Raw genomic sequence first — 27,790 nt, 5'->3', positions numbered from 1 at the left:
CGGAACAGCATGGCAACTTTAGGTTGCTTGTGCGCGAGCCGCTGCGCTACGCACCGAACATGGTCGTGGAGAAGTGGCAGAGTACTGCGAGTGGGCTCACTGTGCTGTGGGCCAATTTTGAGAGTCCCCTGCTGAATGCGTACATTACCATTTCCACGGAAATATTTGAGGATAGCGGTGTGCCCCATACGCTCGAGCACCTCGTTTTCCTCGGCAGCAACCGGTATCCGTACAAAGGTGTTTTGGACAGCCTCGCGAATCGAGCATTCGCGCAAGGAACCAATGCGTGGACGGCGAATGATCACACTGCGTATACGTTGACGACCGCAGGTGCCGAAGGGTTTCTGCGTATGCTGCCAATCTATTGCGACCATGTCTTTTTCCCCACCCTCACCGATGCTGGATTTGTCACGGAAGTATACCACGTAAATCCCAAGTTGGAAGACGCTGGTGTGGTGTACTCGGAGATGCAGGGCCGCGAGAACACAAGTGGGGATTTGCTTGAGCTCAAGACGCAGCGCATGCTGTATCCTCCGCAGTCTGGCTACCGCAGCGAGACGGGGGGGTTGATGTCGGCGCTGCGTGTGCTGACCATCGACGATATCCGCAACTACCACGCCCAGTACTATGCGCCGCACAATGCGGCGCTTGTGCTCTGCGGTCCACTCGACAGGGAAGCACTGTTCGACACACTGGAAAAGGTCGACGCCATGTTTCTTGCCAACGGCACCGCGTACGCCCCCCCTGGCCCCCCTGGCTGGAAGCGGCCGTTTGTCGAGACAAGGAGTGCGATACCACCCGTGATTGACGGCACCGCGATACACATGGATGGGCTGGACGATGCGGACCCTCCCAAAGACGGTGTGTTTGACAAGCTGCGCCGGCGTGCGTTTGTCGAGTTTCCCGAGAAGGACGAGAGTATGGGCGAGGTGCAAATTTCATGGGTAGGCCCACCCCTCACTAACAATCTTGCACTGCATGCGCTGGATGTGCTTGGTGCGTACCTTACCGATTCTGCGGTGAGTCCACTGCAGCGTGCGTTTGTGGAAATCGACAAGCCGCTGAGCACGGATATCTGCGTAATGACGACCGAGCGTGCGGGGGCGAGTATACTTTCTGTCATCTTTAGCAGTGTGCCGACCGCGGAGCTGGACACGCTGGATGCGGAGCTTGTTGCTGTCCTGCGCGACCTCGTTGAAAACGGTGTCGATATGCAGCGCATGCACATGGTCCTGCGCCGCGAGCGCCTGCGCCTGCTGAGCCAGCTAGAAATGCGCCCTGCCGACTGTTTCTCCGACGTGCTCATCCATGAATTTTTGTACGGCCATTCCGACGGGAGCAATCTGCCCGAGGCAATGGACGATATGAAACGATTCGATGCGATGGATGCCTTTTCTGCGTGTGACTGGGCAGACCTCTTGGAGCGCTACTTTATCCACAATGCACGCCTCGTTGTCGTGGGCCGCCCCTCTGCGAGCATGGCAGTGGCGCTCAAAGACGAGACCAAGGCGCGTGTAGCACAGCGCGAAGCGACGTGGAGCGCGCAAGAGAAGCGCGCGCTTGAAAAAGCACTCGATAGTGCGCGCCGGGAAAACGATGCGCCCATCCCTCCGCGCATGCTCCAAGACTTTGCGATCCCCGACAGCAGCACGATTGCATGGATTCCGGTGGCGACAGCGCGCGTCGGCCCCTCCATTCCCGGCGTCCCTGCGCGCCTGCCGAATGCCACGGCAGAGGACGAGGCGGTGCAGGCGCATGTCGACAAAGACGCCCCGCCGCCGCCCTTTTTTATCCAATTCGACCAGGTCAGCTCCCAATTTGTGCTCATCACGCTTGTGTTCAGCACCGCATGTATTCCCCAGTCATTGCGTGCGTACCTCTCCTTTTACCTCTCCATGCTCTTTTCCCTCCCCATCACGCGTCTGGACGGCAGCGGCGAAAAGCTGAGCTACGAAGAGGTGGTAAAGAGGCTGGACGAGGACGTGCTCGAGTACGACGTGGCGATAGGCCTTGGAAGCAGCTTTGCCGAGAATGTCGCGATTGAGTTCAAAGTGGAGCGCACGCAGTACCGCGACGCGATTGCCTGGCTCCGTGACCTCCTCTGGGGCAGCGAATTTTCCCTGGACAGGCTGCGCATTGTCGCTGCGAAGCTGCAGCAGTCGCTTCCCGAGCAGAAGCGCGACGGGCGTGCGGTCAGCTGGGCGCTCTCGCGCACGATGCTGTACGCAGCGCACGACTCTACGCAGCTTGCGAACTCGGTCATGGCGCAGGCCACACAAGTGCCCGAGATTGTTGCGCAGCTGGCCGCCGAGCCCCAGCGTGTGGTGGACGCGCTTGAAACACTCCGCGGCACGCTCTTCCGCCCCGGCTTTCTGCGTGTGTCTGTGGCTGGAGACATTATGGCGCTCGACGCGCCGTGCGAGCCATGGACCGCGTCCTTTTCTCGGCGTGCGTGGATGGACGTGGTGCCAAAGCCCGTTGCGCTTCCCTGGGCGCGCGATGTTATGACGGCGCTTGGCACGTCGCCGAGCAAAAAAGGCAAGGTGTGCGCGATGCCAGCGAGCGAAAGCTCCTACGCAGTGTTTACCGCCAAAGGCGTTGCCGAGTACACCGATCCCGACTATGCTGCGCTTGTCGTGACCATCACGATTCTCAACGCGATGGAATCGTTTCTCTGGCGCTACATCCGCGGTGCGGGCCTCGCGTACGGCGCATCGATCCGCAACGACCCTGAAGCGCGCCACCTACACTTTATCCTCTACCGCAGTCCCGACTCGGTGAAAGCGTTTGTGGAAGGCGGAAAAGTACTTGGCGCGCTGGCCAACCAAGAGGAGAGCATGCAGATCGATGCGACCATGCTCGAGAGCGCAAAAAGCAGTCTGCACTACAGCGTTGCGGACAGCGAAGGCACGGTCGGTGCCGCGGCGATGGAGAGCTTTACCGACAGTGTGATCAAGTTGGTCGGCAAAGGCCGCGGCCATGCACTGCTACACGACGCCAACCAAGTCACGCTCGACGATGTGCAGCGCATGCTTACGCGCTACATTCTCCCTCTATTTGACCCCGCGACGTCGGTGTGTGCGGTGGCGTGCTCCACGGCAAAGCTCGAGAGTACCCAAGGTGAGCTGGCGAAGCTCGGGTACGATATGGAACAAATCACGATGCCGGGCACGGGCGATAGCGACGCCAGCGACACGAGCGACGGCGACGCCAGCGACACGAGCGATGCCGAGTCGGTGTAATACGCTACAGTTGGAAAGAAAGGAATAATAGCTTGTACCCCTCGAACTCGTACACGATCTGATCGCGTTTGCGGTAGCCGTCGATTTCGAGCGTGCGCAGAGGCACTCCATAGGTATCCGAATGCTCCTCGGCAGAGACAAAGAGCGTCAGGGTAAAGCTCCGCGGGCGGAACACGCCGAGCACACGCTCGGTGAGGGTATGTGCATTGGTCGCGTACCGCGCTGCACGATCGCTCGCTGTGGGCGTGTCGCATTCAAGCGCAATGTTTGTCTCGAAGCTCGCATAGCTGCTCCCTTGCTCGGGCGTGACGTGCACGGTCCAGTACCCTCCCGCGTGCGCCTCGGCGGCAGGCACCAGCGCATTGGCCGAGTACCCGCACGGCTCAAAAGCAAACGCATCGAGCTGCATGCTTGGAAACAAGGACGCGAGTCCAATGCGCCGTGACACACCAGCGCCGAGCGCGTGTGCATCGCGGAGCGCTTTGTCCACGTTTGGCGTACTCGGTGCGTCGAAAGCAAAGTGGGCGCACGCGTCGGGCGCGAGCTCGGTCATGAGGATCTCTAGCGTCATGTCGTTGCTCGGGACGGTGTGTGTGGTGCGGCGGTCGTTGCACGCCATGTACAAAAGCCAGTGGTTGCCGTTCATGCGGCCGACCGTGTACGCGGAGCCCGAGGCAAAGTAGCGATCGAGGAGCGCCGTCTCGAGCATCCAGTCGCGGTGCGGGCCCTTTTGTTTTTCTGGGAACATGAAGCTCTTGCGCGAGTAAAAGCAGCGGTATACATGCGCGGCGAGCTGCCGCGCCTCGGTCGTGCACAGAGCAAGTGCCGCGTCCAAGTGTGTGCTCGAGACCGACGAGCCGTACGGCACATGCTCGTCGTCAAACAGCGCCGTCGTCGCAATGCGCAAGAGACGCTCGAGGCCCAGTAGCAGTGTGGTGGTGCCGCACGTTTTTAGGATCAGCTTGTGGGGGAAAACAAACATGGACGATTCGCTCAGCAAGTAGGCATCCATCTCCGCATTGCTCTCGACGCTCAACGTCTTGCACTTGACCAGCTCGAGCATCTGCTCCCACGTACTCTTCGGCACACGGCGCAGTCCGGTGCGCTTCGTGGGCAGGTCGTCCACCTGCAGCGACGCACACTCGGGCAAGTCCTGCACGGACGGCGCGAACCAGATTTCCAGCAGCTTTTCAGGCCCTTCAAATGGACCTGCTAGATCGCTCATGTCGAGGTTGCGCGTATCCGTATCGTCCCATTGCTCTTCCGCCGCCGCCGCGCTCATCTCGTCCTCCCTGCTCGTCCTTGCGGCAGGCGTGGCGCACGCCGGAAAAAAGGCGCGCACGCCGCGACAACGTCACGTGCATCGCCACTCTGTTGTCTACCATGGCGGCGCCGGCAGCCCTGCTGCTGGCACACCGCCCTGTGCACCGCATCCTGCTGATCATCGGCGCCGGCAAGCTTGCCGCGGCGCGGATGCATCTAGCGCTTGAAGCATCGATGCGTCCCGTCATTGTATGGCACGGCCACGCCGCAGACGCACACGCCGATGTGCGCGACGCCGTCGAGGCAGCGCGAGCCGCGTGGCATAGCGCGCCGTACGAGGCGTTTTTTCCGCAAGATACGCGTGCGTGCGAGCACACCTGGCGTGCCATGATTGCCGCACTCGACGGCGCGGAGGCGGCCGTGTTTGCCGTGTGCATCACCGATACGCTCGCGCAAGATACAGACGAGGCGCGCGACGTGCGTCGCGCGTGTATGGAGCGCTGCACGCTCCTTGCGACGCTGTGCCGGCAGCTTCGGCTGCCGCTCAATGTCACGGACCAGCCCGCTCTGTGCGACGTGAGCCTGCCCGCCGTGCACCGCTTTCCGTGCGGCCCGAGCGGCCCGAGCGGCAGCGACGGCGCGCCCTCCTCGCTCCAAGTCGCGGTCACGACCAACGGCCGCGGCTGCCGCCTGGCCGGGCGCATACGGCGCACGATTGTCTCGTCGCTTCCGCCAAATGTGGGCGATGCCGTAGAGCGCATCGGCGAGATGCGCGAGATGGCGAAAGAGAGCGATGCGGCGCTGGGCGAAGAAGACGAGTCGAGCGTGCGCGACACGCTCGGGTACAGCCATTCGCACGATACCGCATCAAGTGCGGCGCAGCAGCGGCGGCGCATGCGCTGGGTCGCGCAGATTAGCGAGTACTGGCCGCTCGAGCGCCTGGGGCGCCTGGGGCGCGCCGAGATGCAAAGCCTGCTCGCGACGCAGCTGCACGACGCGAACGCGGACGCAGACGCGCCGCAGTGCTCTGCACATGACCTGCTGGATGCAAGCGAGCGCGCGCCGAAACGCTCGCGGCACGAACTGGATCTGCGAAGCAGCGTGCCGCGTGGCCAGGTATACTTGCTGGGCTCTGGCCCCGGCGATCCGCGCCTCTTGACGGTAGCAGCGCACCAGATTCTCACCTCGTCCCACACGCACCTGATCCTCTCTGACAAGCTTGTCCCCACCGCCGTCCTGGCGCTTATTCCCGCGAGCACAGCGCTGGTGATTGCGAAAAAGTTTCCCGGCAACGCCGAGGGCGCGCAGTCCGAGCTGATCTCGCTCGCGATGGAGGCCGTCAGCCAAGGCAAGACGGTCGTGCGCCTCAAGCAGGGCGACCCCTATGTCTTTGGCCGCGGCGGCGAAGAGCTGGTCGCATTCCGCAACGCAGGCGTCGCGTGCACCACCGTGCCTGGGATCAGCAGCGCGTTTGCGGGCCCCCTGCTCGTAGACATCCCGGTAACGCAGCGCGGCGCCGCAGACAGCCTTGTGCTCTGCACCGGCGTCGGGCGCGGTGGGCGCCAAACGAGCCTGCTTGGCTACGAGCGCGCGCGCACGCTGCTCGTGCTGATGGGCGTCGCACGCCTCCGCGCCGTTGTCGACGCGCTCAGCGCGCCGCACGACACCGCTGCGCGCCAGGGCCCCCCATTCCCGCCGTACGTGCCCATTGCCATCGTGGAGCGCGCGAGCTCCGAGGACCAGCGCGTGATTGCCTCGACGCTGGAGCGCATCTGCGACGTGCTCGAGAACCGCGTCCCCGACGGACAGCGCCCGCCCAGCATGATGGTCATCGGCTGGGCTGTGCTGAGTCTCGCGGGCACTGTCGCTGGCAACGGCGTGCTGGACGACGAAGAGCGGTGTGCCGCCGAGCACAGCACGCGCGCCGCGGCAGACACGGCGCTCGCAGCGCTCGATGCGGCGCGCGTCGAGCAATGGCTCGGGCCTAAAGGCTACATCATTCACGAGGGCCTGCCTCAGGGCTACCAAAATATCGAATCTTACATGCACAGCGCACACGACGCGCTGCCACCCCGCAGCACCGCGGGATGGGCCGCGCCGCGCTACGGCGCACACAACGCGCTCCAGGGCGGCTGGACGCCGCGCGAGCGCGGCGCTTCATAGTCACGTGATAGCAACGCATCCGCGCGCGCCGCGCGCAAACATGGCGAGCGGCATGTCTGACGGCGCGCCGGCGTCTGTGCACCGCGCCTCGCGCACGATCCCCTTCACGCCTGGGCGTGGAGTGACGAGCAGGAGCGCGGCGCATGTGAGTGCGAAAGAGTATGATCGTGTACGTACCTCCCGTGCTTACCCCAGTACCTCCGGCGGCTTTCCGCCGTGCAGAGTTCGACGAGGAAAGCGATGCAGACGGCGAATGTGTCGCCCGATGGTGAGGAGGATGCGAGCGGCGTGAACGCGAGCGGCGCGAGCTCTGAAGCGGCGCTGCGTGCAGATGGTGAGAGCACTCCACAGCCAACGTCCGCGGCGCACGCTGTGCACGCCTCGTACCTGCACGAGGCGAGCTTTGTGCAGAATCCGCTGAGCGAGCGCGTGCCCAACATGTCGCCGCGCAAACTTGCCCAGCCGCGAGTCTACGACATGCTGGGTGCTGGTGTGTCGAAGAAAGAAGCCGTTCGGGACATTCCGCTGCGCAGTGTCGACCGCCAGCTGCAAGATGTTTTGCTTGTAGAGGACCTGCTGTTTGTCCTTATTGGCATTGAAGGCAACTATGTCCAATTTTCTCCGCAGTACAAGCCCGACGATCTGGGCCACCGCCTGAACGGGGCCCAGTTTGTGATCGATGCGGAGCTCAATGGGTCGCTGCGCGAAATGGTCGAGCGCATCCTTCCCCTGGCCTCCTACTACACCTCTATCCACGCGTTTGTCGAGCGCGATGCCGGCCTTGAGTACGGCACGGTCATGCATGCACTGTGCGCGGCGATCCGGACCCAGCTGCACGCGTACGAAGGGCTTGTCGAGCAAATGGAGCAGCGTCTCTTGCGCTCGCCCGACTTTACGCTGCAGCAGCTGTGGCGCACGATGCACCCGATGCTGCGCACCTTTGCGCTTATCCACTCGCTCACGTCGGAGATTGCCAGTATCACGCACGCAGACGTGCTGCCGCGCACCGAAGAAGAGGCCGCGGACGAGTCCTCCGAGGGCGAAAGCAGTCTCACGTACGGCAGCGATGCATTCCAGCTCGAGCGCGACCGCCGAGCGCTGCTTGGCCTTGACTCTGGTGCGGCGGAAGACATTCACGGGGGCATTGTCAAAGGCGGCGAAGTCCTGTCCATCCTCTGGGACCGTCTCGTGCACCTTGGCGGCGATCCCGACGCGCACGCGCTCTTTCTCGAGCTCTTTCGCGAAGCGAGCCAGCCGTACGCGCGCACACTTTTGCGCTGGATCACGTCTGGCCAGCTGCTGGACCCCTACGAGGAGTGTATGGTGGTCGAGGACAAGCGCGTGACGCAAGCGAGTCTCGAGGTAGACCCTACCGACGAGTACTGGGAGCGCCGCTACATGCTCCGCGACGAGCGTGTGCTGGAGCAAAAAGATCTCGAGGAGCAGCAGCGCGCCATGGAAGGCGGCGCAAACGAGCCGGAGTTGAATCTGCGCGGGGACTTGACGGGCGGCGCCAAAATTCCCGCGTTCCTCGAGGCGTGGAAGCACAAGATTTTGTCTGCGGGAAAGTACTTGAACGCGATACGCGAGTGTGGCATCGATGTGAGCGATGTGCATTCGTCGCGTGCGGGCTCGCTTTTTGGTGAGCAGGATGCGCACGTCGCGACGACGCTTGAGAAGGAGGCGAACCAGGAGCGAATCCATATGGACAGCGACGAGTTTATTGTGTGCATTGAGAACGCGTACCAGCGCGCGAATGCCGCCTTGCTGCGCCTGCTCGTCCAGGACAAGGACATTATTGCGCGTCTCTGCTCCCTCAAGCACTACTTTTTCTTCTCGCGCACCGACTTTCTCCAGGCCTTCTTGGACCAGTCGTCGCACGAGCTGCGCAAGATGGTGGATCCTCAGCGCATCCGCGAGACGACCTTGCTTCGGCTGCAGACCCAGCTGGACATGGTGCTGGGCAGCAGCGACACGGTAGGGTTTCACGATCCGTACCGCGAAGAGCTGCGCGTGGACCTCGCGAAAGAGCGCGCGTACGACCAGCTCCAGCGGATTGCAGACACCAAAGGTGTGGTAGAGATTGCCAAACTGCGCGCCAAGCAGCAGGCCGAGCGCCACAAGGCGGGCGCAAGAGAGCTGGCCATGTACCTGCTTCAGTTCGACGTCCACGTCCAGTTTCCCGTCTCGCTCGTCATCTCCAAAAAGAATGTGCTGCGCTGGCAGTTTATCCACCGGTGCCTGCTTCTCCTCAAGCTGCTCGAGCGCGGGCTGAGCGAGGTATGGCCCGAGCAGACCGACAAGGAGTGGCGCGCGCTGGACCGGCGCCGGCACGGCGATGTGCTCCAGCGCTGGAAGCTGCGCGTGCATTTGCTGCGGCAGCGCATGCTCCTGCTTGTGCAGCAGCTCCTCGCCTTCTACACCACCGAGATCATCCAGCCCAACTGGCGCGAGCTCGAACAAAAGCTGCGCGAGGCGCGCTCGGTCGAAATTTTTATGAAACACCATTTCGATTTTCTGAATACGTGCCGCAAAGAGTGCATGCTGACCGACTACCGCTACTTGGAATGCCACCGCAAGTTGATGAACACCATTACCGTCTTTACAGAGAGCCGCGCACGCTTCCAAGAGCACCTGCGCCATATGACCAAGGCGCTCGATGCTTGGCACGCAGCGCCGCACGACACAGAATTTCCAGCGTTTCCCGCACACGATCCGCTCGCAAAGATCGAAGCGAGCTGGAACAAGCACGCGCGCGTACGTACAAATGCACCACTGACAATAGACCTTCCGCGACGTGGTCAACCTCTTGTCCACCACCGAAAACCCCGCCGCGCTGCCGCTCGCTTACCGGCTGCAAACCGCGCTGCGCTAGTTTGTAGAGTGTACACAACTGGGTAGTCTGTGCGCGCTGCGCCTAGATTCGTTGGGGTGCGCCCAACACCATAACCACGTGGCTTGTTCATACAATTAATTCCATGATTGGTCCGTGTGTCGCACGAACAGGGCACACCGTGCGCGGCGCACGCATTCTTCCCGTCTCGGACCATGTCGTCGAAGCCGATTCACGAGATCGATGCGAAACTCTTGATCAACTACTGGCTGCCCCGTGCGCCGGATGCACACGAAAAAGCAAAAGCGTCTGCAGCGTTTGTTGCGCCGACCGCGCGCGCTGTGCAAGTTGCGTGGGATGCAGACACCAACACCCTCACGTTTCCCGATACGCTGCCGTCCTGGGTCCACACGACCAAACTTGTGGTCAAGCCCGACCAATTGATTAAGCGGAGAGGCAAGGCGGGCTTGCTCAAGCTCGACGCTGACTGGAATGACGCGCAAGCGTGGATTGCGGCGCGGGCGGGCAAGGCGCAGCAGGTCGAGTCTGTCACGGGCACACTGAACAATTTCATCGTGGAGCCCTTTTGCCCCCACGGTGCGGACGAGGAGTTTTATGTGTGCATCAACTCTGCGCGCGAGGGCGATTATCTTCTCTTTACCCATGAGGGCGGTGTGGACGTCGGCGATGTGGACACCAAAGCCAAGAAGCTGCTCATCCCCGCGAACCCCGAGTTGCCCTTTCCGGACCGCGCGACATGGGTGGATACGCTGCTCCCTGATGTTTCTGCGGACAAGAAAGACGCACTGACCGACTTTTTGATGCGTCTGTACAGCGTCTATGTCGACCTGCACTTTGCCTACCTCGAGATCAACCCGCTGGTGATGACCAAGGAAAAAAATATTTACTACCTGGACATGGCCGCAAAGCTCGACCAGACAGCCGACTTTATTTGCGGCCCCAAGTGGGCGATTGCGCGCGATCCGAGCGTGTACAACGACAAGCTTGCGCAGGGCGCCGTCCGCGGCGAAGACCGCGGCCCCCCCATGGTTTGGCCGCCGCCGTTTGGCCGCGACCTCACGCCCGAGGAGGCGTACATTGCGAAGCTTGATGCCGGCACCGGAGCCTCGCTGAAACTCACCGTGCTCAATCCCGCCGGGCGTATCTGGACCATGGTCGCGGGCGGCGGCGCCTCGGTCGTGTACAGCGACGCGATTGCCGCCCACGGCTATGCGAACGAGCTCGCCAACTATGGCGAGTACTCTGGCGCGCCGACCGAGACGCAGACGTTTGAGTATGCCAAGACCGTGCTCGACCTCATCACCCGCGGCGAGCCGCATCCCGACGGTAAGACGCTTATCATTGGCGGCGGCATTGCGAATTTCACCAACGTGGCCGCGACGTTCAAAGGCATCATCCGCGCGCTCAAGCAGTACCAGCTTGCGCTTGCGCAGCACAGCGTGCGTATCTTTGTGCGCCGCGGCGGCCCCAACTACCAAGAAGGGCTGCGTGCAATGCGCCTCCTCGGCGACGACCTCGGCGTCCAGATCAAAGTCTTTGGCCCCGAGACGCACATTACCGACATTGTCCCTCTCGCGCTCGGCCTCAAAACCGAGGCGCAGATTGAGCAGGACAGCAAGCCGCCTCTTATCTCCCAGCCAGAGCCTGTCTCCGCGAACGAGACTGCCGACGTGGTGGAGGAGCGTGTGGGTGCGGTGAATCCCCACACGGGCGAGCGCGTCCAGCCGCAGGACCAGATTGTGCAGTTTGACACTGCCGCGGGCCCCGACAAGCGCCCATGGTACTTGCCCTTTGACGAAAACACGCGCGCGCTCATTTATGGACTGCAGCCGCGCGCCATCCAGGGCATGCTCGACTTTGACTTTTCCTGCGGCCGTGCGGTACCGTCGGTCGCCGCGATGATCTACCCCTTTGGCGGGCACCATATTCAGAAATTCTACTGGGGCACCAAGGAAACGCTCTTGCCCGTCTACACCAGCGTCGCGGAGGCCGCTGCCAAGCACCGCGACGCGGACGTCGTCGTAAACTTTGCCTCGAGCCGCTCGGTCTACGCGTCTACCCTCGAGGTGCTGCGCATTCCCCAGATTCGCGCGCTTGCGCTCATTGCCGAGGGCGTGCCCGAGCGCCACGCGCGAGAGATTTTGTGGCGCGCGCAGCATGCCAATGTTTTGGTGATTGGCCCCGCCACGGTCGGTGGGATCAAGCCGGGCTGCTTCCGTATCGGCAACTCGGGCGGGATGATGGACAACATTGTGGCCTCCAAGCTATACCGCCCCGGGTCGGTCGGCTACGTGTCCAAGTCTGGCGGCATGTCCAACGAGCTGAACAATATCTTGTCGATCAACAGCAACGGCACGTACGAGGGTGTGGCGATTGGCGGTGATCGCTACCCCGCCACCACATTCTTGGACCACCTGCTGCGCTACGAAAAGGACGTGAACTGCAAGATGCTTTTGCTTCTTGGCGAGGTCGGCGGCGTGGAGGAGTACCGCGTCATTGACGCGGTCAAGCAAGGGCGCATCACCAAGCCCATTGTCGCCTGGGCGATTGGCACCTGCGCCGATATGTTTGCCACCGAAGTCCAGTTTGGCCACGCGGGCTCCATGGCAAACAGCACGGCGGAAACGGCCGTGGCGAAGAACGCGGCGATGCGCGCGGCTGGATTCATTGTGCCCGACACGTTTGAAGACCTGCCCAAGGCCGTGCGCGAAACGTACGAGCGTCTTGTACGCGACTCGACCATTGTGCCCAAGCCAGAGCGCCCGCCGCCAGCGATCCCGATGGACTACAAGTGGGCGCAGGAGCTTGGGCTGGTGCGCAAGCCCGCCGCATTCATCTCGACCATCTCGGATGAGCGCGGCGCTGAGCTCATGTACTCGGGCGTAAAGATCTCGGACGTGTTTGACTCGGAGATGGGCATTGGCGGCGTCGTTTCCTTGCTCTGGTTCAAGCGCCCGTTGCCGCCCGTGTGTACCAAGTTTATCGAGATGGCACTTATGCTCACTGCCGACCACGGCCCCGCGGTGAGTGGCGCAATGAACACCATCATTACCTCGCGTGCGGGCAAAGACCTCATCTCTTCGCTCGTTGCCGGTCTCTTGACCATTGGCGACCGCTTCGGCGGCGCCTTGGACAATGCAGCGCGCGAGTTTGCCGCGGCGTACGACTGCGGCCTCACTCCGCGCGAGTTTGTCGACGCTATGCGCAAAGCCAATAAACTCATTCCGGGCATTGGCCACCGCATCAAGAGTGTGTCGAATCCCGACTACCGCGTGCAAGTGGTGAAAGACTACGTGATGACAAACTTTGAGTCGCACAAGATGCTCGACTATGCACTGGCCGTCGAGCGCGTCACCACCGCAAAGAAGGAGACCTTGATTCTGAACGTGGATGGGTGCATTGCCGTCTGCTTTGTCGATCTCTTGCGTGAGAGCGGCGCATTTACCCGCGAGGAGGCTGACGAGTACATGCAAATCGGCGTGCTCAACGGACTCTTTACCCTCGGCAGAACGGTGGGCTTCATTGGCCACCATCTCGACCAAAAGCGCCTCAAGACGCCGCTGTACCGCCACCCCGCCGACGACTTCCACATTGAGATGTCGACGCCGTCGCGCATTGTGGGCAACTTGAATCCGTAGACACGTGTAGAAACGGCAAGGCGGGGGGGGTGGGGCGTAAGTACGTGTGAGCATCTTTGATTCTTTTTACGAAAAAAGAAAAAAAAAAAAGAAAGAAAGCAAAAGGTCGGCTACGTTGCTATCTTTACAGCATACAAAGACCGACCGTCGCCAAAATCGATGCGCCAATGACGGTGTATCCGGCCATGTAGGAAGTTTTCAAGTCCAAAAAGTAGCCGCTGTCCCACGACAAGTGACGCATGCCGTTGAACGTGTGAAACGAAAAGGTGGCTGCGAGCGGCGCCTTGACAAGGAGCTTGGCCCAGACCGGGAGCTCGTGGAAAAACTGGATCACATTTACCGAGGACAAAAGCTCGCCATAGCCCGTAAAGGGCAGCACGGCATAGCTCATGCAGTAGCCGTACAAGAGGACACTCATCCCGACGCCCGTGATACGGTTAAAGATTGAACTGTACCACGTCAGCTGCGGCTGGTAAATGCTCAGTTCAGGAGAGATGGGGCGGTCCATGCGGACGTGGTTCAAGTTCTTTAAGTCCTGCGGCTCGGACATGTGTACCGTTTTGACATTGCGCGCCCAGGGAAGCGCGCGTACGATCGGCGAGGTTGTGAGAGTGCGCGACGGCTGTGGCAGCACAAGAGAGTTGGGCGCAAAGCGTGCAGCGCCCATGACGCTTTGGCGCACCGCCAGCGGCGAGCGCGACATGCAAGCAAACAGGCTCATCGAAATCGTTCGCAACCCGCAGCGCTGCGTTGCGGCACAGGGACGCTGGGCGCTAGCCAATCAACAAACATCCATTAACGACACGGCCGGGACGCGCCGGCCGGGTTAGTCAGCACCCCCCCTCCACGCCGCCGCCGCCTGCGCTGGCCGCCATGTCCTATGCCGCAGCGCTACCGTACGCGCCGTCTGTAAAAGACCGCTTGTCGGATTTCCATGTAGCGCTCAATAAGTACGCTGTACCATCGCGCCCCGCAGCGCCGCCGCAGCGCCCCCTTGGCACGCAGCCCGAATTCACAGAGCGTGCCCAGCAAGTATCGCGCGATTTGACCGCGACCATGACAAAACTAGGCCGTCTATCCCAGCTCGCGCGGCGCAAGTCGCTATTTGATGACCGGCCGGTAGAGATCAGTGAGCTTACCTACATTATCAAGCACGATATTGCCGGACTGAACCGGCAACTTGCGGCACTGCAAAGCTTGTCGCTGCGTGCACAGCGCGGAAAGCAGAGCCGCGCCGATGAGCACCGCGGAAACATGGTGACGATGCTGCAAACAAACCTTGCCAAAGCGACTACGAGTTTTCAAGATATCCTAGAAGTGCGCACGCAGAACATGAAAGCGTCCAAGGACCGCACCGAGCAATTTTTCCAAGGCGCGCCTGCCGTCGGCGACGTGCAGCGAGAAAGCTCGCCGCTGTACACGCTTGCGCGTGCAGCACCAGCAGCACCCGCAGCACCAGCAGCACCCGCAGCACCCGCAGCCCTGCCGATGCAGGGTGCAGTGCTGCAGAAGCGCAATACGGGTGCCTCTGCCGCAGCACTGCGCGAGGACGAAGCTGCGGGCTCCTCCAAAGAGGCATTCCTTGCGCTGGATATGATGGAGAGCGGCGGTATGCAGCAGCAGCAGCAGATGCTAAATGAGTTCGAGGAGCAGCAGTCCAGCTACCTGAGCCAGCGGTCCGGCGCGATCGAGTCGATCGAGTCGACCATCTCAGAGCTCGGCCAAATTTTCGGCCAGCTCGCGCAGATGGTCGCGATGCAGGGCGAGACGGTGCAGCGCATCGACGACGACGTACTGCAAGTGTCGGACCACGTCGAGGGTGCGCGCCGCGAATTACTGAAATACTATGCCAGCATTACCAACAACCGCTGGCTTATGCTGAAGATATTCGGTGTCCTCATCGTCTTTTTCCTGGGTACGTTGCCCCCCAGCCCTGCTTACCTCCAGTCTTTATCCTCATCTCCTAGCCACACACTGCGCAGTCCTGCGCCCATACCCCAGGGATGTGCGAAGATAGTTCGTTCGTTAGTCAGCAAAAGCCCCACGCGCCTTGCCTCCAGCCATGGTCGATGTCGATGCGCGCGCGAGCGCGGGCCTGATGCCGTACGTGCCTATCGGCGAGCCTATTCCCCCTAATGTTGACCATGCCGTGTCGGTATCGCTGCCGACATGGCAGGATATCGTCGACTACGAAGAAGGGAGGCTGAACGATGTGCTCCAAACGGGCTATCCCCGCTTCTTTATCCATCGCTCCATCCAGAAGCTCGCACGCGCACTGGAACACAAATTCGCGCGGCCCGCGGAGCAGTGCATGCTGTTCCCGACCGCACAAAATGCATCGCAATGCCGCGACTTTATCCGCGGCATGGAAGCCAAGCGCATTGCATCCAAAGGTAGCGCCAAAGAAAAGATCCCCATCCGGATCGTGCGCTTCAGCATCCTCCCGAGCGAGTCGCAGGATGTGCGCGCGCCGTGCTCCGTGCGGAACTCGGCAGCATCGACTGCGAATGCACCGCTTATGCTCTACAGTGTCGTGTACCCTTCCCCCCTCTACCCGCTAGCCAAACGTTTTTGGCAGCACACGGGCGCTGGGATCAGCAGTCGCTTGGCAGAAGAGTGCCTGCGTATCCTTGCACACAACCAATCCTTGCTGGGCGACTGCGACAAGTTTGCGCAGCCAAACGCGCCGGCGCGGCGCAATTCCGTGAGCGTCCCTGCGCGTGGCGGCGGATTTGGCCGGAGCCGGTACCAGCTGCGTGGGACGGAGGGAAGTTTTGCGCCGCTGGAGCCTACATGCCCAGACGACTCGCTAGAAGAAGAGCTCACTGTGGAGCACGCCGTTTTTGTCGAGGAGCGCTACGGGCGCAACCTTCCGTTTGGCCATGCGTCGCGTGCGAAACTTGCGCTGCGACGCCGCATTGCAGGCACGCTTCTTGGCGATGCCATGCCCGAGGAAGATGCTGCAGAGCCTCTTGTGAGTGCGCGCGCGGTTGCGGGTGTCTCTGAGAACGACGTATACCTCTTTTCCTGCGGCATGGGCGCTATTTTTGCGGCGCACCAGACGCTGATGCTCGAGCGTACGTGGAGCGACCAAGGCCTCGATTTTTCCCGCGATGCGTGCATGCAAGCGCTGCGGCGCATGGAGGATCCCAGCTTTGCGCTTGGCCCCTACACGATCGGCAAGTCGGTCTGTTTTGGCTTTCCCTACACGGACACGCTCAAAGTACTGCAGAAATGGGGCCCTGGCTGCACCTTTTACGGGCACGGGACCGATGCGGATTTGGACGCATTTGAAGCGATGCTCGCTGCGCAGCCGAGCGACGAGCCGCGGATTGTGTCACTTTTTTGCGAGTTTCCGAGCAACCCCTTGCTGCGCTCGCCCGACTTGCCGCGCATCCGCAAACTCGCAGACAAGTACGATTTCAGCATTGTGGTCGACGAGACAGTGGGCAACTTTGTCAATGTCGAGGTGCTTCCCTACGCAGACATTGTCGTCTCCAGCCTGACCAAGGTCTTTTCCGGCGAGTGCAACGTCATGGGCGGCTCCTTGGTCCTGAATCCCAAAGGACGCCGCGAGCCCTTTTTGCGTCACGTTTTAAACGCCACGTACCAGGACAGTGTATGGCCCGAGGATGCGGTGTTTCTCGAGCGCAACTCGCGCGACTTTGTCACGCGCATTGCGCAGATTGACAAGAATACCGAGATGGTCGCCGACTTTTTGCACACGCAGATGCAGGCGCCCGGCAGCACAATCGAGGCCGTGTACTACCCCAAGTTTGTCACCACCGCGCATTACAATGCATGCCGCCGCGCGCAGCCCTACGGCGATGGAAAAAGCAGCGGGGCTGGGTTTGGCGGCCTCTTTTCTGTGCAGTTTGCCGATTTCGCGGGTGCGCGCGCATTCTACGATAACCTCGCGTGCGCCAAAGGCCCTTCGCTTGGGACCAACTGCACGCTGGCGTGCCCATACACGCTCCTCGCTCATTACAGCGAGCTCGACTGGGCCGCAAGCATGGATGTGAGCGTGAATTTAGTGCGCGTGAGTGTCGGATTGGAGGACAGCGGCGCGCTGCTCGCAGCGTTCCAAGTGGCCTTGGAGGCTGCTCAGCGTGCCGCTGCGTAGACTAGTGTGCACTATAGAGTCCCATTTTTTGTCGATTTTGGCTAAAGTTAGAACAGCACCAACGCACCTTGGCATCCTCCAGCGCGGGCTTGATATGCAGCAAAATGTGCCCAGCGCCGCCAGGACCAATGCCCCCTGCATTCTCTGTATCGTCCAAGTTTTCGCCCCCGCTCGCGATGGTGAGCAGCGCTCCATCCGCGCTAAACGCCAGTGCACTGATCGGCGATGGCAGGATATACTGGCGGATCCGCTTCTTGGCGATGGGATCCCAGAGCGCACAGTGTGCATCGCCACCGCCCGACGCAAATGTGCCGTACACAGCGTGGAATCCCATCGTGTTGACAGGGTACACAATATCGACGCCGTCGACGTCTTTGCGGTGGCACTTGAATGCGTACTTTTGCGCCTGTGCAGCGGGACGTGGATCGAAAAACTCGACGGCAATCCGGCCTTCGACGGACGAGGTTGCGTAGCCCAAGCCATCAGGCATGCACCGCACGTCGCGCAGCATAAACTTGAGGCTGCTCTCGCGCGTCTGTTCCGGCGCAAATGCCGCATCTTCCGTGACGTCGCGATCGAGGGCGTCGCGGATCGTGTGTAGGTTAAAGATAGATATGCCGCGCCCTGCTGTTGCAACGACAAGCCGCGGCGTCGTGTCCTGGACACGCACCCCATTTGGCGCATTGGAAACGGGCACGGTATCCATGGCAAACACCTTGTCCGGCAGGCGCAGCGTACGCAAAAAGCACGAGTCAGGGTCTGTGTGTGGATCATACAAATGCACCGTCGCGTCCCAGGACCCGCTCAGCAGCAGTCGCGTGTGGACATCGTACCGCACTCTGCAAACGCCGTTCTCGTGTTTGCCCACAATCACGACCTGGCCTGTGCCGAGATGCAAGAGACGCACGCGCCGATCAAGACATGCACTTGCGGCAAGCGTATCGCTAATCCAGCACACGTCCAGCACCGGTGCAGGGTGCTCGAACGACTTCAGGATCGGCGCGCTTCCCGCGGCATGTTCGGTGAGATCGTAGAGTCGTACAAACTGTGGTGAGCCTTGGCAGTGTACCTACCTTATCCCAGCTCGAAACGAGCAAGTGCGAAGCACTAGGCGACGTCACATCGTGGTAAAACCCGAGCGCCGATACCGGATCCAGCGGCGATGCCGGCGCGGTAAACTCGGCAAACGACATGGCAGCAGCCAACGCGCGTCGGGCGACAAGCGCCTCCACATGCAGCGACGAAGAGAAAAAAAAAATACCGCTTCCTCCGCACCATGAGCCATGCGATCCATAGCCAGTATGACTCGATCCTGATTCTCGATTTCGGGTCGCAGTACTCGCACCTAATTACGCGTCGATTTCGTGAGCTGAATGTGTACTGTGAGATGCTTCCTTGCACGCAGCAAATCAAGGATCTGACGTGGCACCCGAAAGGCGTCATCCTCTCTGGCTCGCCCTACTCTGTGTACGACGAAGTTGCCCCCCGCGTCGATCCGGCGGTATTTTCCATGGGCGTGCCCGTGCTGGGCATTTGCTACGGCCTGCAAGAGATTGCATGGAATCACGGCGGACGTGTAGATCCGCATCATACGCGTGAATATGGGCATGCGACGTTGGACCTTGTGCAAACGGGCAACCGCGTCTGCGACGCGCTCTTTGCGGGCCTCGGCGAAGACCTGACGGTGTGGATGTCGCATGGGGACCAGCTGAGCAAGATGCCAGACAACTTTGACGTGATTGCGCGGACCAAGACGGCGCCCTACGCGGCAATTGCGCACAAAGAGCATCCCTTTTACGGCATCCAGTTCCACGCAGAAGTCACGCACACCGCCCAAGGCACCAAGCTCTTTGAAAATTTTGTGACTGTTTGTGGATGCAGGCGCAACTGGACGATGGAGACGTTCATCGACAAGGAAATTGCGCGGATTCGTGAGATGGTAGGTCCCCATGGCCGTGTCCTCGGCGCCATCTCCGGTGGTGTGGACAGCAGTGTCGCGGCCAAGATTATGCACGAGGCTATTGGTGATCGCTTCCACGCCGTCATGGTCGATAACGGTGTCCTGCGCATGGACGAGGCGAAGCAGGTAGACGAAAAGCTATCCAAAGACCTCGGCGTGAACCTCACCGTCGTCGACGCCTCCGACCTCTTTCTGGAGCGCCTTGTAGACGTGGAGGATCCCGAGCGCAAGCGCAAGATTATCGGCAACACATTCATTGAAGTGTTTGAAAAAGAGGCCGAGCGCATGGAAAAAGAGATGGGCAAGTACGAGTATTTGCTCCAAGGCACGCTGTACCCCGACGTGATCGAGAGCATCAGCTTCAAAGGCCCAAGTGCGACGATCAAGACGCACCACAACGTCGGCGGCCTGCTGGAGGATATGAAACTCAAGTTGATCGAGCCGCTGCGCGAGCTGTTCAAGGACGAGGTGCGGGCGCTTGGGCGCTTGATGGGCATTCCCGAGCACCTCGTTGGGCGCCATCCCTTCCCGGGGCCGGGCCTGGCCATCCGCATCCTTGGCCCTGTGACGCGTGATCAAGTCAAGCTGCTCCAGCATGCGGACAAGATTTATATCGAAGAGATTTTCAAGGCTAACGTGTACAACGACATTAGCCAGGCTTTTGCCGTGCTGTTGCCCGTGCGCGCCGTCGGTGTGCAAGGAGACAAGCGTACGTACGACCAGGTGATTGCGCTGCGTGCCGCACAAACCACCGACTTTATGACCGCGACGTGGTACCACTTTGACCCCAACCTGCTCTCACGCATCAGCAACAGAATCACAAACGAGGTCCAAGGCGTGAACCGCGTTGTGCTGGACGTTTCGTCCAAGCCGCCGGCGACGATTGAATGGCTGTAGCGTACAGTATATAGTAGGGTATCTATCTATGCGTTAGCGCAACTTGACAAAGGACGAGTGGACCGCCTTGTCGTCGCGCCTGTGCGCCGTATCGCACGAAGGCGTATTGAGGTCCCAGAAACGCAGCGTCTCGTCGCCTGCGCCTGTGACGATTGTTTTGCCGTTTGGGCTCATAGCGAGGTACAAGACACGCATCGAGTGGCCTGTCAGTGTTGCAGTCTGCGTCAAGCTGGGGTACCGCCAGAGCTGGACCTGGTTGTGGATGTGCCCACTCGAGTAGCCGTGCGTACTGATTATTTCGTTGGACGACTTGTTCCATGCAAGGTTGCATACCTGGCTGCCGGTGTCCATGGTATTGAGCAGTGCGCCGGTCTGGGTGTTCCAAAAGCGGATCTTCATGTCTGCCGTACCGCCGCCAGAAGCAAGCAAGCCCTGCTGGTGGGGGCTCCATGCAATCGCTTTTACCGCCGCCGTGTGCTCTGTAAAGCGGTGGAGAGGCGTCTCGCGAAGACCATCCCAGACAAAGAGCTTGTTGTCGTTGCCTCCGGACGCGAGCAGCTCGCGCGTCAGATTCCATTTCAGGCCGCACACTTCCTGGCGGTGTGCACGCAAAGTTTTGACGTGGTGGTCTGGCACGCGCACGTCACGGTGGTATATCGTGCGATCGCGTGAGCCCGTGGTCAAGACATGGTTGTTCCATGCCAGTGATCCCACACGAGCCGTGTGACCCATCATGGTCCGCAGCAGTTTTTCCTTCTCGGTGTCCCATATTTGCACAACACCAGAATGAGTGCCGATGGCCAAATGGTTTCCACGCTCTGCAAAGTTGACGCTCGTGATGCTGTCGTGCATGCTTGGCATCTGGCACAAACGCGACACGCCCGAGTTTTTGGCGGACCACAAGTATACACAGCGACCCAGTCCGACACTCAGCAAATCCTGGCTCGACCAATCAACCAAATTTAGGTAGAAATCGTCGGCGAGCTCGGGGGCGTCGAGGACCTTGTACGGTACTTTGCTAATCGCGCGTGCAGGTTTGCGCGACTGGAGCAAAATCCGCTGGCTTTCAGGCTTGACAGGGCTCGTGCTGTATGCCGTGTGTGCAGGCGAGTCAATCTGCTCGCTGGTGGAGAGGAGCGAGGTTTGCGGACCGGGTGGCGAGCCTGCGCCACCGACAGAGAGCCCACCAAAGAGACCCGCGTCAATAGAGGAGCGCGTCGCTCCACGCGCAAAAAGCTGGGTAGAGCACTCATCCAGCCCATCCAAAGAGGTGGATTCGTGCAAGCGGCCGCTGGAAGACGGCGTCATTTGCGAGCCGTGCAGCCTGCGATCACGCGAACGCGATGGAGTCGTCGAGGGCGTGGGGCTGCGGAAGCTCAGCAAATTTTTCTTGGATGGAGTGGTTGGAAGAGAAGAATCTGCACCGCGCGCTGACCAACTGGCACTGGTGGGCGAGTGGATCATGGTTGGCGTTCCAGAGCGCGAGGGCGAGACAATGCCCATGTTGGCGCTCGGCGAAGAACACAGCGCGGCGTCGGAGCCGAAAAGCTCCGAGCTTAAAAGCATGGAGTATGTCTCGTTCGCCTCTTCGGTCTGCGCATCCATATCTGGCACAATCTTGCGCTTGTTTCGCCCGCCGGGGGTCAGTGCGTCTTCTGACATGAGCTGGAATGCGGCCTGCAGGTCCGATCCATCGCGACTGGGAATAAAACTAGCGTCAGTGTATGCATGGTGTACGCACCGATCGCCATGGAGAAAAGAGTTTTTGGATTTTGCCTTGCGGGGCGTCAATGGTGCCTGCTGCGTCGCCCGTGTGCTGTGGCGGGATGCGGTGAGGTCCACATCGTACGTTTGAGCACGAGGAAGACCTGGCGAAGTAGCGTCATAAAGTGGATCTGCGCTGCTGGACCCTGCGCACTGCGAATTCGAAAGCCCAGAAGTGGAAGCCGATTGCCGCACACCCGCGTTGGATTGGCTCCGTAAGCGCCGCGCAAATTCGGAGTGGTACATGGCGCACCAGAGCTTGTTTTCAAAAAGCCCAAAAAATGCACAAGGGTGAGGAGGGGGGTTAGGACTGAATAATGCGGTATCTACGCGAAATCCAATGTGCCAGCGACTGCAACGGATGATGCGACGACAGGCACGGACATCGTCAACAGCCTGGTACAAACGGTCACGTGCTCGTGTAAGGGGTTCGCGAAGCGCTCTAGCGAATGGCAAACGACAGCGTCGCTTGTGGAGACACAAACGACAGGGTACGATCAGGTGGAGGCATACATAGCGCGTTGGATGGTACACCGATCGGCTCTTCGCATGCAATGCATCTACGCGTGTTGGAGTGCAGCGCGTTCTTTTGTTGGTCCATGCACAAAGCTTTTTTTTGTTGAGGTAACATACTTCTCGGCAGGAAAGCAGTGCCTGGCCGCTGCTGCCTGTGCGCGTTGAGTGTTTCGTATCGTACGTCAAAGTAGTCCTATGCATAGCGTCCTACAATACTCTTTATGCATCGGGTGGAGGCTGCGCCCATGCAGCATCGTACACGTGCGCTTCCTTCATCGCTGCCTGCGCAATCGCTCCGTACTCTGCAAGCTGTTCGTACGTCGCATGTAGCGCTGCAATCTGCTTTGGATCCAGCTTCGCGCGTGCCTCTGCACTGCCGCACGCAGACACAAGGACGCGATAGATGGCAATTGCTGCGTGCACCTCCTCGACATTGCTCATCCCAAGCAAGGTACGAAGCTCCAGCTTTTCCGTACCTCGAATACCATGCAAAAGTGCCGTACGGCCCAACACGTTCTCCTTGGGCACAGACACGCGCTTAGCTTCTGCGGCAAGCCTCGCCAACCTTGCGTGCACCTGTTGAACTGTCTCCTGTAGCGCTGGCGACGCGGGATGCCAAGGCGGCGCCCCACGATCGGAAAACAGACCCATGGAAAACGGCGAAGCATTCAGCAGCATCGGCGCCTCCCATACCCTACCGCTGCCATCGGGGCATACGCCTCCGGGCCACGGGCACACTGCAAACATGTCCTGCCATTGCGGGAGCAAGTCGGAGTGCAAGGTATGGTTGCTGTAGTTCAACACGATATCCAACGGACGGAATGGTGCGTTACACGCGATAAACCGCGAAATACGGACAAGCTCAGCGACGGGATATCCGCTCATTCCCACATTTTTAATTACGCCGCGGTCCTTGAGTGCAAACAATGCGTGTGCCGCGTCGAGGACTCTCCGATCGCCGTCACCACGCAGGACGGGCGCATCTGCTGGTGTGGTGCCGAGAACCACGCGTGCCTCACCCTGGGTAAGAGCACCATGCTGGTCGCACGCAATCCCAACAGCATTCGCGGCGAGCAAAGCACCGTCAGGGTCAAGCGTCGCCCGTGGCTGGTCCGAGACAAACTCGGCATCGTGGAGCAGGGCGGCGTCCAAGTACGTCGTTCCGAGCCGCTCCATACTATCGTGCACCGATTGGCTAATCCGTTCCGGTGTATAGTCAAATGCGCTCCGCGCTGGGCCGTAGCGGCCGCATTTCGTGATAAGGAAGTAGGATGCGCGGGGAAATTCCGGCGCGAGCGTCCGCAGCGCGCGGCCCAGGACCAGTTCGGAAGGATAGTAGTACGGAGAAGTATCGAGTGCATTGATGCCGTAGCGAAATGCTAATCGCAATGCACGGATGCACGCATCGCTGTGCAAAACGGTATCTGCATTGTACATCCCCGCGCCAAAAGCGCCACCGCCGAACAAAAGCGGCGAGCACTGCGATTTAAAGTCGGTCAGCTCTTTTGCATGTTGCCACGGTGCTTCTCCATCGGGTACATCATCTGGGAGCGTATTCAGTGGCACTACGTCCCCAAACGCCGACCACGGCGGGTAGGTCTGCGGTGGAATGGGCATACGGAATCTTGCACGTGCCACAGCAACGTCAAACGCTTATGTAATCTTGTGCACGACCCAGCGGTCCAGCCGGAGCCACGAAGCGCGAACTTGAATTAGTACCATGTCGCTTTCGCAGAAGCTTGCTATTACCGATCTTGACCTCGCGGGTAAGCGCGTGTTGATCCGTGTCGACTTTAATGTGCCTCTCGATGGTGACAAGATCACCAACAACCAGCGCATTGTTGCGGCGCTCCCGACGATCAAGTACGCTTTGGAGCAGAAGCCCAAGGCGGTGGTGCTCATGAGCCACATGGGCCGTCCCGATGGCAACGTCGTGTCAAAGTACTCGCTGAAGCCTGTAGCGAAGGAGCTTGACAAGCAGCTGAACGCCAATGTTGCGTTCTTGAACGACTGTGTCGGCCCCGAGGTCGAAAAGGCAGTTGCCGATGCCAAGGATGGACAAGTGATCCTCCTCGAGAACCTCCGTTTCCACATTGAGGAAGAAGGCAAGGGCAAGGATGCTAATGGCGAGAAGACCAAGGCGGATTCCAAGGCGGTTGAAAAGTTCCGCCAGGAGCTCACCAAGCTGGGCGACGTGTACATCAACGACGCCTTTGGTACTGCCCACCGCGCGCACTCCTCCGTCGTCGGCATTGAGCTGCCGCAGCGTGCTGCTGGCTATTTGATGAAGAAGGAGCTCGACTTCTTTTCCAAGGCCCTTGAAAGCCCCGAGCGTCCGTTTTTGGCCATTCTTGGAGGTGCGAAGATCTCGGACAAGATCCAGCTTATCGACAACATGCTGGACAAGGTCAACATGCTCATCATTGGCGGTGGTATGGCCTTTACATTCAAGAAGGTGCTTGACAACATGAACATTGGCAGCTCTCTGTACGACGAGGAGGGCGCGAAGAAGGTGCAGGAGCTCATGGCCAAGGCGCAAAAGAAGAATGTCGAAGTGCTCCTTCCCGTCGACTTTGTCACTGCAGACAAGTTTGCCAAGGATGCCAAAGTCGGCGAAGCGGACGACAAGACCGGTATTCCTGACGGCTGGATGGGCCTCGACGTTGGCGAAAAGAGCCGCAAGCTGTTTGGCGACGCAATTGTCAAGGCCAAGACCATTCTCTGGAACGGCCCCGCGGGTGTGTTTGAGTTTGACAACTTTGCCGCGGGCTCCAAGGCGCTGCTCGATGCGTGTGTCCAAGCGGAGAAGAAGGGCGGCGTGGTGATTGTCGGCGGTGGTGACACGGCGACGGTGGTGGCCAAGTATGGTGCCGAAGACGACATTTCCCACGTTTCCACGGGCGGCGGCGCTTCTCTCGAGCTCCTCGAGGGCAAGGATCTGCCTGGCGTGACCGGACTTAGCAGCAAGTAATGGTCTATAGGTCTACCGATTGCCAAATAAAAGCAAGCTCCTGCTTGAGCGTCTCGTTGCGGTAGCGCAAACGGATGTTGGGTACATTTGTCTTGGCCACGTCGTTCCCAGCGGGTCCGGGCAGGAAAAACTTGGAGCCGAGCCAGTGCCGCTTCAGTTCCATCTCCCAGCCAGATTGAATGACACTGTTCCGCGCAAGCTCGCACATGTCCGTGGAGGTGAGCTTGTAAATCTGCGTCGCGATGCTATATTCTTCCAAGAGGGGTTCCTTGGACAGGTGAAACTGGAGCGGGTCGTCGGTGGAAAGAGTGACGACCAGCCCTTTGCGGAAGTACTCGGGAAATGGGTTCCGTTCATAGGCGAGGAAGAGTGCGTTGTTGCTCAACGGAGACGTGGCGAGCGCGATTTGCTTTAAATAGTAAAGGTACTGCAACACAGGCACTTTGCGCAAGAGTATCCCGTGCGAGATGGAGTGGGAAGTGAGGTACGTCGCTGCCAAATGGTCTGGATCGCCGGCCTCGCCCGCGTGGGGCCGAAGGACGAGCGTGTTGAACCCACGGATTTTGCGCCACTGGTTCAAGTTTGCCATGTTGCCAAACATGTAGTACATCCAGTATGCGTATGGCGGACTTTGTGCATAGTTCCACTGGTGCGGCGGAGGAAACTGGCGCAAAAACCTGCGCTCCGGCTTGCTTTCGTCGTCGACGAGATCAAACCCAACGACGCGCTGGAGAAGGATGTGCATCTTGGGATGCGACGCAGGATTCTGTGTCGCTTCAAACAAAGGCTGGAAGACGTTGCGAAGCACGTCTTCAAAGTTATCCACGTTATTGTTCGCCTTGTATACATCGTACAATCTCGGTACCTGGATCAGCCACCTAATGTTGTGGCTAAAGAGGCGGTGGTCGACTACCCAGCTCGCGAGCTTGTCCCATTCGTCCATGCTGCGACCGTAAATGGAGATGCGGTACTCGGACATTTGGTACTTGCTTGCCTCGAGATCTTCTGCAATCTCTTTGGTAATCTCCGCAAGGTACCGCCCGTGGATGGAATTGTCTGTCTTGAGGAAGATCTCGCGGAGCTGCGACTCGCCAATAGGATTGTACTTGAGATTGAAGCGGTCGAAGCGGTGGAACGCGTCTTGGTGCGCGTGCATGTCGAGCGTATCGATGCTCAGGTCGTACGCGGTCAGTCCCAGCGAGCTAAACACCTGCTGCAACGTTCTGGCCTCGCCATTGCGCACAATTACTTTGTCGTTTGGCTGCCGCTTGATCTTGGACTTGATGAACCGCAGGAGATGCTTTTGGTTCATGCTCGCGCTGTGGTGCACATGCGTGTCGACCTTGCGTACGTTGTAAAAGTCGCGGTGCGGCACCTTTTTGATTGCGTCCAGTTCGCGGTACTCGTTGAGCAGCTTGTACATGTTCCACTTGCTCTCCAAATACTTGAGGCGGCGCCATGCAAACGTCTTGGCGGGCCCGTCGGCAGTGATGCTCTGCAGAAAGTCCAAGTCGCGGAAAAATTCGGTGCTCGAGGGGACGTGGGTAATGTAGTGTGGGGCTTCGTGCCGTTCGCCGTGCGCTTCGTCCTCGGTGTCGTACCATGCCTTGTACACGCCGTGCTCCATGCGAAAATGTGTCGCGTGGCCTGCTACACTATGCGGTCCTGGAATCACGATATCCTCCATGCGGAACACGCCGGGTTTGCCGCCGCTGTGCTCTACGAGCCACTGCGCCGCAGCTGCATTCGCCTGCGACGCAGGAGGGACGGCGTCTTGGAGTGTTGCGCCGCCGGGGCGCACGACAAATGAAGATGCGGGCGCGGGCGAAAAATGCTCCCAGTGCGGCCGCGGCGGCGCAGGGTACACTTTCCATGGCTGTGGGTGGTCGCCTTGTTCGTTCCACGCGCATCCGTCGACATGCGCCGTGCCGTCGTTTGTCGTGTCGCTAGGATTAGTCGTCGGCTGGCCCGTCGCGTCGGACCACTGCTCGCAAAACTCAGCGTCCCAGTTCTTGGGGTTGTCAAAAAGACTTCCCTGCAGGCTCGTGTCTATGTACTTGTCGCGCAGGCGCATGCACTGCTGCAGACTCGCGAAGAGCGACGCGCACTCCGCCGGCATGTGCTGCACCATCTGCTCGCCGCCCAGATTCGCCATTTCAATGCCCATCGTCGATCTGCTCCCTGCATTCACCGCCGCTTCTGTAGCGGCAGCCATGCTCTGCATCGCGCTCCGCCGATCCAGCGGATCCGAGGTCGCTTCTGGATTCAACGGGTCGTCCTGGCTCGCTGCATCGCTCCACGGCACCTCATGGCCCGCGCTCCATCCATTCGGCACGACGCGCTCCAGCGACGTCTCACGCGACTCGCTGGCGCCACGCATGTGCGGAGGCAACGCGTAG

At 60.1% G+C, this 27,790-nt stretch overlaps 14 protein-coding genes across 14 annotated transcripts; 8 read left to right on the top strand and 6 right to left on the bottom strand.

Annotated features, from left to right (window-relative positions):
- Positions 1-59: 59 nt before the first annotated feature.
- MVES1_002424 (uncharacterized protein) lies at positions 60-3,242 on the top strand (the record flags this gene model as incomplete). The annotated part of the gene is made up of 1 exon (XM_056207254.1): positions 60-3,242. The coding sequence occupies one exon, from the start codon at positions 60-62 to the stop codon at positions 3,240-3,242; it is 3,183 nt and encodes a 1,060-aa protein (XP_056063229.1).
- Positions 3,243-3,246: 4 nt separating this feature from the next.
- On the bottom strand, positions 3,247-4,524 carry SPE2 (adenosylmethionine decarboxylase; the record flags this gene model as incomplete). Its single annotated transcript, XM_056207253.1, has 1 exon — positions 3,247-4,524. The coding sequence occupies one exon, from the start codon at positions 4,522-4,524 to the stop codon at positions 3,247-3,249; it is 1,278 nt and encodes a 425-aa protein (XP_056063228.1).
- A 101-nt stretch (positions 4,525-4,625) lies between these two features.
- On the top strand, positions 4,626-6,668 carry MET1 (uroporphyrinogen-III C-methyltransferase; the record flags this gene model as incomplete). The annotated part of the gene is made up of 1 exon (XM_056207252.1): positions 4,626-6,668. The coding sequence occupies one exon, from the start codon at positions 4,626-4,628 to the stop codon at positions 6,666-6,668; it is 2,043 nt and encodes a 680-aa protein (XP_056063227.1).
- A 40-nt stretch (positions 6,669-6,708) lies between these two features.
- Positions 6,709-9,543, top strand: alp4 (gamma tubulin complex Spc97/GCP2 subunit Alp4; the record flags this gene model as incomplete). The annotated part of the gene is made up of 3 exons (XM_056207251.1): positions 6,709-6,837; positions 6,864-9,425; positions 9,454-9,543. 3 exons carry the CDS (start codon positions 6,709-6,711, stop codon positions 9,541-9,543), a joined length of 2,781 nt encoding a protein of 926 aa, XP_056063226.1.
- A 173-nt stretch (positions 9,544-9,716) lies between these two features.
- On the top strand, positions 9,717-13,160 carry acl1 (ATP citrate synthase; the record flags this gene model as incomplete). The annotated part of the gene is made up of 1 exon (XM_056207250.1): positions 9,717-13,160. The coding sequence occupies one exon, from the start codon at positions 9,717-9,719 to the stop codon at positions 13,158-13,160; it is 3,444 nt and encodes a 1,147-aa protein (XP_056063225.1).
- A 124-nt stretch (positions 13,161-13,284) lies between these two features.
- On the bottom strand, positions 13,285-13,863 carry SDH3 (cytochrome b subunit of succinate dehydrogenase, Sdh3p; the record flags this gene model as incomplete). The annotated part of the gene is made up of 1 exon (XM_056207249.1): positions 13,285-13,863. One exon carries the CDS (start codon positions 13,861-13,863, stop codon positions 13,285-13,287), a length of 579 nt encoding a protein of 192 aa, XP_056063224.1.
- A 170-nt stretch (positions 13,864-14,033) lies between these two features.
- On the top strand, positions 14,034-15,127 carry sed5 (Integral membrane protein SED5; the record flags this gene model as incomplete). The annotated part of the gene is made up of 2 exons (XM_056207248.1): positions 14,034-15,075; positions 15,108-15,127. The coding sequence occupies 2 exons, from the start codon at positions 14,034-14,036 to the stop codon at positions 15,125-15,127; spliced, it is 1,062 nt and encodes a 353-aa protein (XP_056063223.1).
- A 95-nt stretch (positions 15,128-15,222) lies between these two features.
- Positions 15,223-17,283, top strand: MVES1_002417 (cystathionine gamma-synthase; the record flags this gene model as incomplete). The annotated part of the gene is made up of 1 exon (XM_056207247.1): positions 15,223-17,283. The coding sequence occupies one exon, from the start codon at positions 15,223-15,225 to the stop codon at positions 17,281-17,283; it is 2,061 nt and encodes a 686-aa protein (XP_056063222.1).
- An 11-nt stretch (positions 17,284-17,294) lies between these two features.
- BUB3 (mitotic spindle checkpoint protein Bub3) lies at positions 17,295-18,476 on the bottom strand (the record flags this gene model as incomplete). Its single annotated transcript, XM_056207246.1, has 3 exons — positions 17,295-17,324; positions 17,351-18,328; positions 18,357-18,476. 3 exons carry the CDS (start codon positions 18,474-18,476, stop codon positions 17,295-17,297), a joined length of 1,128 nt encoding a protein of 375 aa, XP_056063221.1.
- Positions 18,477-18,559: 83 nt separating this feature from the next.
- On the top strand, positions 18,560-20,140 carry GUA1 (GMP synthase (glutamine-hydrolyzing); the record flags this gene model as incomplete). The annotated part of the gene is made up of 1 exon (XM_056207245.1): positions 18,560-20,140. The coding sequence occupies one exon, from the start codon at positions 18,560-18,562 to the stop codon at positions 20,138-20,140; it is 1,581 nt and encodes a 526-aa protein (XP_056063220.1).
- A 33-nt stretch (positions 20,141-20,173) lies between these two features.
- On the bottom strand, positions 20,174-22,150 carry CDH1 (substrate-specific activator of APC-dependent proteolysis; the record flags this gene model as incomplete). Its single annotated transcript, XM_056207244.1, has 1 exon — positions 20,174-22,150. One exon carries the CDS (start codon positions 22,148-22,150, stop codon positions 20,174-20,176), a length of 1,977 nt encoding a protein of 658 aa, XP_056063219.1.
- Positions 22,151-22,639: 489 nt separating this feature from the next.
- On the bottom strand, positions 22,640-24,037 carry MVES1_002413 (D-arabinose 1-dehydrogenase (NAD(+)); the record flags this gene model as incomplete). Its single annotated transcript, XM_056207243.1, has 1 exon — positions 22,640-24,037. The coding sequence occupies one exon, from the start codon at positions 24,035-24,037 to the stop codon at positions 22,640-22,642; it is 1,398 nt and encodes a 465-aa protein (XP_056063218.1).
- A 103-nt stretch (positions 24,038-24,140) lies between these two features.
- On the top strand, positions 24,141-25,391 carry PGK1 (phosphoglycerate kinase; the record flags this gene model as incomplete). The annotated part of the gene is made up of 1 exon (XM_056207242.1): positions 24,141-25,391. One exon carries the CDS (start codon positions 24,141-24,143, stop codon positions 25,389-25,391), a length of 1,251 nt encoding a protein of 416 aa, XP_056063217.1.
- A 4-nt stretch (positions 25,392-25,395) lies between these two features.
- On the bottom strand, positions 25,396-27,771 carry AMD1 (AMP deaminase; the record flags this gene model as incomplete). Its single annotated transcript, XM_056207241.1, has 1 exon — positions 25,396-27,771. One exon carries the CDS (start codon positions 27,769-27,771, stop codon positions 25,396-25,398), a length of 2,376 nt encoding a protein of 791 aa, XP_056063216.1.
- Positions 27,772-27,790: the final 19 nt, after the last annotated feature.

This window comes from Malassezia vespertilionis, chromosome 4, assembly GCF_029542925.1.
Source record: "Malassezia vespertilionis chromosome 4, complete sequence".
NCBI lineage: Eukaryota > Fungi > Basidiomycota > Malasseziomycetes > Malasseziales > Malasseziaceae > Malassezia > Malassezia vespertilionis.
The sequence above is the reverse complement of the archived record's forward strand: the minus strand, read 5'-3'. Positions and strand labels throughout refer to the sequence as shown.